The sequence below is a fragment of the Cucurbita pepo genome, chromosome LG02 (genome assembly GCF_002806865.2).
Source record: "Cucurbita pepo subsp. pepo cultivar mu-cu-16 chromosome LG02, ASM280686v2, whole genome shotgun sequence".
Lineage (NCBI taxonomy): Eukaryota > Viridiplantae > Streptophyta > Magnoliopsida > Cucurbitales > Cucurbitaceae > Cucurbita > Cucurbita pepo.
In genome coordinates this window covers 6,634,915-6,648,655 of record NC_036639.1, presented here as the reverse complement: position 1 = coordinate 6,648,655, position 13,741 = coordinate 6,634,915, and the positions used below count along the sequence as shown (strand labels likewise).

The following is a 13,741-nucleotide window of genomic DNA, read 5'->3' as shown; positions in this document are numbered from 1 at the left end:
ACTTTGAAATACCCAATATTTGGAATTTTATTATGACAAAGTTCATAAGGAGTTTTATCTAAACAAGGTCTAATTAAAACTCTATTTGAAACATAACAAGCGGTATTAACAGCTTCCGCCCAAAAATATTTAGGTAAATCATATTCATTTAACATTGATCTGGCAAATTCTTGTAAAGGACGATTTTTTCTTTCAACTACACCGTTTTGTTGAGGAGTCTTTGGAGAGGAGAAATCATGATAAAAACCATTATCTTCACAAAAAAATTCAAATGCTACTCTATCAAATTCCCCTCCATGGTCACTCCTAATTTTAGTAATTAAAAAACCTTTTTCATTTTGGACTCGTTTTACAAAACTAGCAAATCTTTTCAAAACATCATTTTTATGCTTTATCATCAAAACCAAGTAAATCTCGAAAAATCATCAACTATCATAAAGACATAGTAATTCCCTCTATAGCTAGCTATTTTAGAAGGGCAAATAAGTCCATATGTAATAGTTGTTCCCTCCATAGCTAGCTATTTTAGAAGGGCCAAATAAGTCCGTATGTAATAGTTGAAGAGGTCTAGTAGTAGAAATCCCATTTTCCTAATCTTCTATGCCATAACCAAGAATTATCATGCAAAGCCGAAAAACATTTATCATTTGTTGGACAACCATTTAAATCAATAATGTACACATTGTTATCCCTATTTCCAACCAACAACACTTTTCTATCACTAACATTTTCAATTATGCAATTATTTTTATCAAATATAACTCTAAACCCTTTATCACATAATTGACTAATGCTAATTAAGTCATGCTTTAAACCATCAACTAAAAATACATTTTCGATGAGAGTACCAGAGTCATTACCTATAGTACCCTTACCAATTATTTTACGTTTCTTGTTGTCACCAAAAGTGTAATAGCCAAAAATAAATAAACAAATAAAAATAATTATAATAAGGTAGTTAAAATAATAATAATAATAAATAAATAAATAAAAACAACATTTCCCCACTTATCTCAACTAACCTCTCATCCCTCCCCACAATTATCTCTCCTCAACCCATCCTCACGCCATAAAGTAACAGTTACTGCAAACAGAAAAAGAAAAACAATAATTGTCAGATTTACTTGAAGAAAAAAAAAATGAGAATGACCTTTACCCAGTTGAGATTCGCTGAAGATTTACGTAAAGATGGATATGATCAATAAGGTTGACTCGAATTTCAAAGGACGGAATCAAACTTTCATTAAAGATATATTTGTGACGACTTAAGCTATCCAGGTAAGTGACCTTACTATCGGCATGGTTATATTTGATGTTGACACGTGCCTTGTCGTTCTGCACGTGTCATATATATTGATATGTGTGAATTGTCTGTGGATCGATATGCTTCCTATATGTTATGTTATGTTATAATATGTGGTTTGTATGATAATAATTATGGTACGATGTGCTGAAGGATATGTTTGAGATAGGGTACGAGAAGGATGCACAAAACGAAATGTAACGATAGAAGTAAGATACGTTCATGAAACGTTAGAGTTAGGTTACATACCGGAGTGCTATGGATAGGAGAGATTGATGAAAGAATACGGTTAGGTTATGGGTAGAAAGGGATAGGTTTGTGATAGATTGATAGAACGATAGCGTTAGGGTACGTTCTTGTGACGATATGACTAAGGTACGTCACGTAATGATATGTCTGTGATAGGTATAAGAACGTTAAGGCTATGGTAAGTTAGAGAACGATATGACTATGAAGTGTTTACGTTATGACTTGTTTATGATATGATACATTGTATGCTAGATTATTGTGCTTAAGTACGAAATCATGTGAACGTGAATGTATGTTATTTATGCTGCTTAGTTGATGTGATATGAATGCATGTGACGATGTGTGACCCTTGTACGATTATGGCTTGTTGTATGAGTATTGGAATGTAACTGAATGAATTGTATGACATGAAATACGGTAAATTGCATGATACATAACCCCGCTAGGAATATGTATGATATGTAACGAAATGAGAATGAGAATGACATGTAAGCATGAAAACGTGACACGGGGTTATGTTCATTAAATGATGACTGTAGGACTAGTGGGACCTCATGCATATTGTGTGATCATGCATTTGGGGGGATACCCCTATCCCATCACGAGGGTACGGACGCGTACATCCAAATGGCAGGACAACGATCGTTATGCCCTGCATAGCGCTGCCGTGACGGTTTTAGTTTTAACGGGTCCCGGTGGGCCCCCAGAGCATGCCCACCGGCTAGGGACAGTGGCCCAGCGGTGTGCGAACTAGCTGGTGAGCCCATACTCGCACGTATGGGCTGCGTGTAGAGTATATGGTACACGTCCACGATTACCTGTTAGGATTACACCGTAGGGAAAACGAAATGAAAGATAGGTCCCATCATTTCATTGCATGTGATTGTTGCATTTAACCCAATAGTGGGGTCATTTACTGAGTATTTCTTTAAATACTCAAGTCATGTGCTAGTACATTTTTCAAGTTAAGGCAAGGCATTCCTGTACGGCTGACGACGGCATCGCAACTCGAGATCATGGCACATGCATAGGATAGTGGTATTTATTTTCTTAGACTTAGGATAGAATAGGATGTTTTAAACTTAAACGCTTATTTATTTTATTTCGGGTCTTTTGTTGTGGTTTTAAAGATGTTTTCGAAACACGTAAGTCCATGGTTACTAAGCCGTCATCCTTCTTTGAAAGATTCACAAACTTGGATTGGTTTCCCGTCACGTGTCTTGAGCAACCACAATCCAAATACCACTTATTTTTCTTGGAGGCTTTCAAATAAACCTATAAATAAAGATATTCAAAATTGACCTGGTTGTACCCATACTTGTTAAGTACTAACAAGTTAGTTTTCACAAATTTAGGAATCATGCTTACATTCATATTAAAAAACTTACCACACGAGAAACAAACAACATCATGCAGGAATTTATTTCTTGGACTAAGTTTATGTATTCTATTTTCAATAGAAAAATTATTTCTTAAAACATTGTTAAATTTTATATTTTGAGAAAATTTTCTTCCGGAAGTAATGTTTTGAGAATTTTTTAATTTAAAGCAATTAGGTCTAATATGACCTTCAACACTAGAATAATGACATATAGGCACAAATCTAGATTTATCATATTGTGATACAAATTTGCATGTGTTAGGCTTAGACATAATGGAAGATGCTTTAACAAATATTAGAACTTGAAAGCGTAGAACATTCATCAATATAGCCTAATCCTCTTTTATCACTATAAGGCTTACCTGCTTCAATTATTTTATCTAACTTTTGAGCACCTATAGTTAACTTTAGAATAGATTCTTTAGCCTTACCAAGTTCTTGCATAATATTTGATTCCTTTGATTAATTTAATTAACCTATCTTTTTCACAACAATCATGCTCAAGAAATTTAATTTTATTAATGTAGTTTTCTCATCACAATCAAATACATGCTTTTGCACATGGTATATCAAATTTTACAACATTATGGTTATTCTATTTTAAGCAAGAAATTTCATTTAATAAAGACTTATTTTCAATAATCGAAGCCTTATACTTTTTTTTGAAGTATAACATACTTTGAACCAAGTTTTTCTAAATCAAGTTGCATCTCCTCAAAAACTTTAAATAATTCATCGTAAGAAGGAGATTCAAGAATTACCTCATTTTCTTCATCATTTTTGTCACTATGAGTCATGAAGCAAAAATTTGCGACTTCTTCATCACTTGCACTTTCATTACTATCATCCCAAGTAGCCTTCATTTCTTTCTTCCTGGATTTCTTAGATAATTTGAGGAGAGGACAATCCGGTCTTATATGACCCGACTTTTTATATTCATAACATATTATCTCATCATGTTTGCTCTTCTCACCTTTTTGGTTCGTGAAATGTTTTCTAAATTGTTTCTTTCTTTTGATGAAATTTTTATACTTACTTGTGAAGTAGGCAACATCATCTTCATCAAGGGCTTCCTCATCGTCGGAGTCAACTTCCAATGTGATGGACTTTAGGGCTATACTTTTCTTCTTTTTGGATTCCTCTTCTATGCGCTCCTCCTCTTCCATGTGCTCCTTCATAGTAATCTCATGCGTCGTGAGAGAACCAACAAGTTCATCCAAAGGAAGCTTTGTGAGATCATTAGCTTCTTGAATTGATGTCACTTTTGCTTCCCACTTTTAGGCAGAGACCTAAGAATTTTCCTGATATTTTCGGGAGTAGAATATACTTTTCCAAGATTTTTCAAAGCATTTAGAATATTCGTAAATCTAGTGAACATATCACCTATATATTCATTTGCATCTATTTTAAATAGTTCATAATTATGAACTAACATACTGATCTTTGTTTCTTTAACTTGATTTGTTCCCTCCTGAGTTACTTCAAGAGTTTTCCAAATTTCATATGCTGAAGAACGTATAAATACTCTATTAAATTCATCATTACTGAAGGCACAATAAAGACAGTTTATAGCACTAACATTAAAAGAACATTTTTTTCATTTCATGCTCATCAAATTCATCCTCCATTTTAAGCTCCTCAATATTATTAACAATTTTTATTGGAATATAAGGGCCTTTACTAACATTATTGCAAATAAATTTTCATTCTAGCTTTCCAAGTATAATTAGATCCATCAAAATAAGGAGGTCTAGAAGTTGATTGTCCTTCACAAAAACCGTTTTTAACAAGTAGATTCGCCATAATCTCTAAAAATAAAGTCTAAAAAAAAAATCAATAAGAGCAACCTGCTCTGATACCAATTGTTGGATCGATATGACAACCCTAGAGGGGGGTGAACAAGGTTTCAACAATGTAATTATTAATTTTTTTTTTTAATAACAATCAAACTTGATACCCTGCAATAAAACTTAACAATAATTTAGAAATTGATACCAGACTGGAAGTGGGAGAACGCCATGGATTTCATAGTGGGCCTGCCTAAGACACTAAAGGGTTACACGGTCATATGGGTGGTTGTGAACAGATTGATAAAGTCAGCACATTTCCTCCCCGACAAGGCCACCTATACAGTGGACAATTGGGCACAACTGTACATGAAGGAAATCGTCAGATTACATGGGGTCCCTGTGTCGATTGTATCGAACCGAGATCCACGATTTACTTCAGCATTTTGGCGTGGACTCTAGAAAGCGTTGGACACTCAATTGGACTTCAGCATAGCGTATCACCCACAGACCGGGACAGACGGAACGCTTGAACCAAGTTCTAGAGGACATGTTACGGGCCTGTGTACTTGATTTCTCTAGAGTTGGGACGCGAAATTGCACCTGATGGAATTCGCTTATAATAACAACTACCAAGCGACAATTGGTATGGTACCGTACGAGGCATTGTATGGAAGGCGGTGTAGGACACCATTATACTAGGGCGAGGTAGGAGAACGGGAACTGGTGGGTCTGGAGCTGGTCCAAGTCACGAACGAGGCGATGCAGCAGATTAGGGGGAGGATGCGCACTGCTCAGAGTAGACAGAAGAGTTACGCGGACTCGATATGAAGAAACCTAGAGTTCAAAGTGGGCGACATGGTATTTCTGAAGGTGGCCCCTAAGAAGGGCGTTCTAAGGTTCGGACGCAAGGGCAAATTGAGTTCGCGCTTCATAGGACCCTTCGAGATTTTGGAGTGAATCGGACCTGTTGCGTATAGGTTAGCCCTACCCCCGTCTCTCTCATCCATACACAATGTGTTCCATGTATCGACACTTTGCAAGTACTTAGCGAACCCCACGCACGTGATAGATTATTCGACTCTGGACGTGACCGAAGACTTAAGCTACGAGGAGAAACCAGTGGGGGTCCTAGCTCGCAAGATAAAGACCTTGCGCACCAGGGAAATTGCATTTGTCAAGGTGTGGTGGGGGAACCAATCAGCAGAGGAGGCCACCTGGGAACGAGAGGATGAGATGAGAGAAAAGTACCTAGAGTTGTTAGTGGATGCAAATCCTTTCAAGGATGAAAGTCCTTCGCAGGGGGGAGTGATGTAATGATACACATTCCAAAATAAATAAATAAATAAATAAATAAATAAATAAAATAAAAGGGGCGCGCCAAAAATCTCGTAGTTTTCGGCGGGATTCACTCCGACCCCATTAAACCCTAGGGTTGCAGTGGCTGCCTCTCCGTGAGCCAGCCATTGCTGTACCGTGAGCGAGAGCGAGGGCCAGTCAGATCGGGTTGGGAGATGAATAACACTGCGAGCTTTAGGTAGGAGCGGGCGCCAGTGTACGTCGGGGCAAGGAGAGACAGATGCGCCACTAGAGACGGACGAACGACGACACTTCCACCGGTGACAATAGCCAAGTCTCACGATTAGGGCTGTCGAGGCTTTCGGGCGAGGAAGACGAAGTGACAGGCGCGAGTCGACCCTCGGCATTCCGCGAGTTCGTCTTAGCCAGCGTGCAGCCCGCACCTCGCAGGCTGCACTCAGACACCACCATTGGGCCTCGTTCCCTTTTGGCCCAAACCAGAGGCGCACCCAGAAACCCTGTGCTGTCAGTGTTCTTCGCAACCTGTCAGTTTTGTCTCCATCGGTGGCTCCGTTCCACTCCTGGCTTGGCAGTGCGGCTTGACGGCTCGACATCTGAATAGTATACTGATTTCTAGGTTTTCGACCCTTCTACAGCCATTCCCACCCTTGTTTCAACCATCTGAGGTCAGTTTAACTCCATTTTGATAAAAACAACTTGTGATAGGAACGTACCTTAGTAGCTAGGCATAAGAGCTAGTTGTGAAAGGGCTCTAAGTGTATCATGTTATCTTATAGGAGGTAGTTAGGCGCCGGAGTTAGCATTGTGGGTGACTTCGGCCAAGGCCAAGGAGGTAAGTAACCTTAATGTTGGTGTTAGTTATATATGTATGTTGGTGCGTGCCCTGTGGCCCTTGCATGCACCATGTGTGTTGTTGATGTATGCTAGGTTATATGTTTCTTGCAGTGAAATGCTACGTATGCCATGTTTATGTATGTGATGTTTGTTCCACGGTTTGCTACCCTGTATGTATCAGCCCTATTGACATGCCATGAACGTGATAACTAGTCTGCTACGATATGCTTACTCGATGTTTAACCTAGTTATGCTATGTAATGTGGTGAGGGGATGGAACGTTGTGTGTATAATGCCATGGAGGTAAACCTTAAGGACCTCATGCACACTATGTGTTATGTACGTGGGACACTCCCTCGTTATGCTACTGATGGTATGGATGCGTACATTCGATATTGTGTTCGCTACAATATCATGCAGACCATCCTTTTCCGTGGCGTCCGTTATTGTATGTCATACATACCCGACCAAGCCAAGCCCAGGGAGTTCGCATGCAAACTCGCCTGGTGGGCCCACAATCACGCACGTGGGCCATGTGTGGGAAAGTACCATGCATCCACCCCACCCGGACAAAGCAAGGGCCTAAGGCCATGGGAAGGAATGGAAGACAGACCCCTCTCTCGGTTTCTTTCTTTTTACACTTGTGCTTATGTATGTGTATTGTATGCGATCGCATGTATCCTAATGTACGATTATATGCTTAACCCCAACAGTGGAGGTACTTACTGGGTATTTTATATAATACTCAAGCCACGTGCTACCCATATTTTCAGGTAAGGGCAAGGCTCCCATGTACGGTTGACGGTGGATGCTACGAAGAACATGGAAGTCTTAAGGAGGGTTTGTAGTGTCGTAGGCGTCTTGTTGGATTCTCTCGGTTGATAGTTATTGCAATTGTTCCTCTAGTTATCTGTTGATTATTTCTAGGTTTGGCTGTCGTTATTGTTTTCCCTCAGGTATGAACTACTTATAATAATGAACGTATTGTCGTTATTGAGACTGTCTTACGTGAACTCTCATTCTGTCGTTTTACAAGTACAAGGTAACGTCGCTAATTAGGTTAGAGAAAATTAGAGGCGTTACAAATTTATTGTCTGAGTTATTGTGTAATAATCTTTTGAGAACTTCTTTATCTCCTTGTCTCTCTCCCCTTTCGACACCCCCTTTAAAGTTTCATGAGAGTTATCTAAACGAGCTAGATTTAGAGCTAGTGTTTTGTTTCGAGGTTAGTATCGGAGCGGCTTTATTTTTCAACAAATTGGTATCAGACCGATTTCAATTTCTACAAATTGGTATCATAGCGATTTCAATTTCAATAGTCAATAGATGACTTTACCATAAAGTTGACGACGATCGTTAACGATATCCATTCGTTAGGTGACAAGGTGGAGGAGATCTCTGTCATCAAGAAGTTCCTTCGAGTTGTTCCCCCGAGATTCATGTAGATTGTTACCTTCATCGAGCAATTCGGCAATCTCAAGAACATGTCGGTTGAGGAGGTCGTTAGTCGTCTTAAGGTCCATGAGGAGGGATTTCGTGNACATGATGGGACCTATCGTTTCATTTCGTTTCCTTTTCCCTACGGTGCTATCCTAACGGGTAATCGTGAACGTATACCATATACTCTACACACAGCCCATATGTGCGAGTATGGGCNCGCACGGATGAAAAAGAATGATGCAATTGACTCATCTTTTCCAGGTACGAGGAAACGTGACAGCCATAACAAGAAAAATAAAGGTCGTCGATGTGGTAGCAGACATGGTGGCGGACGTGGTGGCAAATGAGGTCGTGACAATACTTCACAAACCTATAACAATGTCAACCCCTGGAAGAACCAGAGTATGATCAGGTGTTACTCTTGTGGAAAATATGAGCACTATGTGATAGAGTGATGCAAGAAGAAGCGCGATGAGGAGGCAAACCTCATACTAACGTAGGATCAATAGCTCACACTCATGTTGGCCGAGAAGATGCCCAACATGTTGATGCTCAACGAAGAGAAGGTTATGGTGAACCTTCTAACAAAAGAAGAGTACCGAGTGGAGACCAACATATGGTACCTAGACAACTGAGAAAATGTAACGACCCTAAATTTTACCTATTTAATCTAAGGTCATTACTATACCTTGAAATGCGGAATATACATTAAATTGGCCATGTTCATAAATGCGACTTACACTCGCCTTTTATTACCTCGTGAAAGAGAAAATGATTAGAAGGGAAAGAAAGGAAAATAAGATTATTGAAATAAAGGAAAAGGAATAAAACCGAAATGAATGTCTTATACTACCCTATGGTTTATTATGCAAATACAATTCAACCTATACTAACCTATACTAATGTTGCAAACCGAATTCAACCTAGACTATGAAATGGAAAAAAAAAAAAACAACTATCCTATGCATGTGCCACAGTCCCGGGGTGTACGATGCCGCCGTCGATGTTACATGGGTGCCTTGCCCTTATCTGAAAAAGTAAAGTAGCACGAAGCTTGAGTATTTCTAGAATACTCAGTAAGTGACCCCCTATCGGGGTTATGCAACAATCACACGCAATGACATGATGGGACCTATCGTTTCATTTCGTTTCCTTTTCCCTACGGTGCTATCCTAACGGGTAATCGTGAACGTATACCATATACTCTACACACAGCCCATATGTGCGAGTATGGGCTCACCAGCTAGTTCGCACACCGTTGGGCCACTTTCCTTATCCGGTGGGCATACTCTGGGAGCCCCTTATGCCGGGACCCGTTAAACTAGTAACCGTCACGGCAGCGCTATACAAAGCATAACGATCGTTGTCCTGCCATTGGATGTACGTGTCCGTACCCTCGTGATGGGATAGGGTTATCCCCCCAAATACATGAACACACAATATGCATGAGGTCCCCACTAGTCCTACATTTATCATTAATGAACATAACCCCTGTCACGTTTCATGCTTACATGTCATTCTCATTTTCATTTCTTTACGGATCATACATATTCCTAACGGGGTTATGTTTCCATGCAGTTTACCATATTTCAATACAATTCATGCTGTTTACATTCAAATATTCCATACAATCATGCCATAATCATTCAAGAATAACATATCGTCACATACATAACATATCGCATCAAACTAAGCAGCATACATACCATACATTCACGTTCACATGATTACGTACTTNCGGGGTGTACGATGCCGCCGTCGATGTTACATGGGTGCCTTGCCCTTATCTGAAAAAGTAAAGTAGCACGAAGCTTGAGTATTTCTAGAATACTCAGTAAGTGACCCCCTATCGGGGTTATGCAACAATCACACGCAATGACATGATGGGACCTATCGTTTCATTTCGTTTCCTTTTCCCTACGGTGCTATCCTAACGGGTAATCGTGAACGTATACCATATACTCTACACACAGCCCATATGTGCGAGTATGGGCTCACCAGCTAGTTCGCACACCGTTGGGCCACTTTCCTTATCCGGTGGGCATACTCTGGGAGCCCCTTATGCCGGGACCCGTTAAACTAGTAACCGTCACGGCAGCGCTATACAAAGCATAACGATCGTTGTCCTGCCATTGGATGTACGTGTCCGTACCCTCGTGATGGGATAGGGTTATCCCCCCAAATACATGAACACACAATATGCATGAGGTCCCCACTAGTCCTACATTTATCATTAATGAACATAACCCCTGTCACGTTTCATGCTTACATGTCATTCTCATTTTCATTTCTTTACGGATCATACATATTCCTAACGGGGTTATGTTTCCATGCAGTTTACCATATTTCAATACAATTCATGCTGTTTACATTCAAATATTCCATACAATCATGCCATAATCATTCAAGAATAACATATCGTCACATACATAACATATCGCATCAAACTAAGCAGCATACATACCATACATTCACGTTCACATGATTACGTACTTAAGCACAACCAACTAGCATACAATTTAATGACACGTGCGAATCCACGGCACGTGCCAACAAACAGCAATTAACGCGTAACCTATGATGGATGAGCCACTTACCTGGTTAGCTTAAGTCGTTGTCACGTATATATCTTTAATGAAAGTTCGACTCTGTCCTTTGAAATCCAAGTCAACCTATGTGAGCCCATGACATCAATTTCACGTTTGAACTCTATAAAATTATTTCTCTAGTTTACATGGTTAAAATTCTGATATTTCTGTTAGACAAAATTTAATGGAGTTTCATGCCCTCTGATATTTATTGTTTTATTTTTAAATTCGGTTCAACAAATCTTCCCTCCTCTCTATTTGTAATTATTTTCCTTCTGTAAATAGATTTTCAGTTCGGTAAACATTTTCAATTCTGTAAATAAGATATTCCTCTGATTCTATATTTATTTTCATTCTGTAAATCGATATTGTTGCCAATTTTAATGGATTGTTTGGCTACTATCTCACAGATTTATGATCTGCCAACTAAAATTTTATTGATTCTAATCTTATTTCCTATAATTTCAAATGCTAACAAAAAAAATCTAATTAATTGAATATGGGATCTAATTATTACCTGATCTAGTCAAATATGAAAGAAGATCTGATCCTAAATCGATTTCTTATAACCATAACTATAAAGGAAAAAGGAAATCTGAGATAGGATTTTACCTAATAACCAAAATCTCTCCATCTGCATCATATCCTTGTTGAAACACCCTTTTACTTTTTCCCAAATCTGACATTTTTTTCTGTTTATTTTTGGATGAACTGTGATATGGTGGGGTTGAGGAAAGAGGATGCGGTTGCTATTATAGAAAGTGTAACGACCGGTCTTCGACGCATCGAATCACGGGTCACCACATGGACTCGAGTAAAAAAAAAACCTTTAAGTACTTCTTCTTATTTGAAGAGGGGACTAAAAGTTAAAAGTTGCTTGATATACATTTCAAAATTTAAAATACTACCAAAACACATAATTAGAGTCTGCAGAGTCACGTCAAAAGGAAACGGTTACAAAATATCGCGTGTTTTTCCAAAAACGTCAAAATTATAACCAAAACAACATGGGAGGAGAGGACTCAATCTAAGGGCCCCTTCTGCAGCTACACATCTCCACACGTTCCTGCCACCAATTCGGATCTACTTTTCACCTGAAAAATAGAAAGAACATGGAGTGAGCATATAAAAATACTCAGTAATACTCGTAAGCTCTTGTCGAACTTAGCCCTATTCACAAAGTCTTAAGCTTTGTGCTCGAATAGTCGCTAGTTAGAGACCTAGTGGTGCCTGACAACATTTAACTGTTCCTAAGATCAGTAACTACCTGCCACTATGCCTCGCTAGGCCGGGTCAGTAACTACTTGTCTTATGCCCTTGTCGGCTCAGATCAGTAGAACTTCCTGTCTTAGGAACAGTAACTACCTGTCACTATGCCGCTTGGCTGGATCAGTACAAAGGCCATTGCTTGTCCAACTAAGCACTTCTGATGGGTTACCACAGTAATATACTATGGTTACCCTCAACCCCTTGTGGGAAACTACTAAAACGACACACTGTTGTCTACATAATTCATGACTTATGATAATTGGCACATAACAAATGGTCTAACTCACAAAGGGCAACAATGGGCTATCCAAACCCCACATCCAGTGCCTAACAAAGAATCACGACATACAACACGTCACCATGCTAATCACGTAATAACCATCTAGCTCAACATAAAAACATACCATTCCAAACGCCTATAAAAAATTTCACATTCATGCAAACATAATTATAATACCATAACTACAATCAAAGTATAGCCAAACACATTATCGAACACTCCCATGAACTAAATTTTATCCATCCCTAAATACAATACTAAATTGATTGCCCACAAATCCAAACCGACGCCTACAGTCATTACTTAGAAACTTGTTCCAGATGGTTACTTACCTGATCGTAGACTTCCCAAAACTTTATCGAGTCTTCAAGTATCCACTTGACTAAGCTAGTTGAAATTTTCCTATAAATAAGGCATTATAGGATGTGTGAGTCAAGTACCTAAGTCTGAATAAAGACAAATCAAATGGTGTGAAGTAGAAAAATTCGGGTTTCGGTTCTGTACAAGTGGGTGGAGTCAAGCCGTGCCTCACGATTTTCGGCCTCTTCTTCCCACCTTCTTCTTGATCTTTGTTTCCTCTAAGCACCCCATGTCTCCTTCTTCACGAAGACTCATCAACTTCCCTCATCCATAACCTAGGTCCGCCGACCCAGTGAAACGTATTAGGGTTTTGGAAAGGAACAACGAAAAATCACACCACTAGGACTTACCATTGGAGTTCTTCCTTTCTCAACCATTTGGCCCCACCGTCGCTGACGAGCGCTCAAAACTTCATCGTTCGTCTCCTCTGCCCCACCTTCTTTCCTCTTGTTCGCTTCTCCCGTCACCCTCTCCTCTGTTTTCATCTTCTTTCTTTTTTTTTCCTGTTTTTCGTTTCCTTTCTTTCTTTTTTTTTATTTAAAAAAAACCTAAAATGGTAGTATAGCTGGCCTTTCTCTCTCCTCATTTAATGCAATCTGTACGACTTTTACAATCTTCCCCCTTAAGAACTTTCATCCTCGAAGTTCCTAATCCCAGAACAACACAGGGTACTTGGCCCTCCTTTCGCTCTCTAACTCCCAGGTTGGTTCCTCAACACGATGGTTATTCCATACCACATTGACAAGCGATATCTCCTTGTTTCTAAGCTTCTGTATTTTCGTGGCTACAATCCCGATGGGCTCCTCCTCGTAACTTAAGTCCTTCCTCAAAGGAAGATTTGCATAGTCAATCACATGAGAAGGATCTGGGGTGTACTTACACAATATAGACACGTGGAACACGTTGTGAACAGCAGCTAGAGCAGGAGGC

At 39.4% G+C, this 13,741-nt stretch overlaps 1 protein-coding gene and 2 long non-coding RNA genes across 3 annotated transcripts; 2 read left to right on the top strand and 1 right to left on the bottom strand.

Annotated features, from left to right (window-relative positions):
- Positions 1-5,578: 5,578 nt before the first annotated feature.
- On the top strand, positions 5,579-6,037 carry LOC111787763. The gene is made up of 2 exons (XM_023667807.1): positions 5,579-5,619; positions 5,701-6,037. Exons 1-2 carry the CDS (start codon positions 5,579-5,581, stop codon positions 6,035-6,037), a joined length of 378 nt encoding a protein of 125 aa, XP_023523575.1.
- A 636-nt stretch (positions 6,038-6,673) lies between these two features.
- On the top strand, positions 6,674-7,687 carry LOC111785363. The gene is made up of 3 exons (XR_002813662.1): positions 6,674-6,705; positions 6,817-6,872; positions 7,648-7,687. It is a non-coding gene; the product is annotated as an uncharacterized LOC111785363 (long non-coding RNA).
- Positions 7,688-11,838: 4,151 nt separating this feature from the next.
- Positions 11,839-13,284, bottom strand: LOC111786477. Its single transcript, XR_002813783.1, has 4 exons — positions 13,162-13,284; positions 12,956-13,086; positions 12,784-12,853; positions 11,839-11,996 (listed from the first exon to the last, which is right to left on the bottom strand). It is a non-coding gene; the product is annotated as an uncharacterized LOC111786477 (long non-coding RNA).
- Positions 13,285-13,741: the final 457 nt, after the last annotated feature.

What these genes read in the sequence shown, in the direction of transcription:
- LOC111787763 (XM_023667807.1), top strand. Translation starts at nt 5,579, where the DNA reads ATGGTATTTCTGAAGGTGGCCCCTAAGAAGGGCGTTCTAAG. An exon ending in CCTAAGAAGGGCGTTCTAAG is followed by an intron (nt 5,620 to 5,700) that starts GTTCGGACGCAA and finishes TGTTGCGTATAG; the next exon opens with GTTAGCCCTACCCCCGTCTC.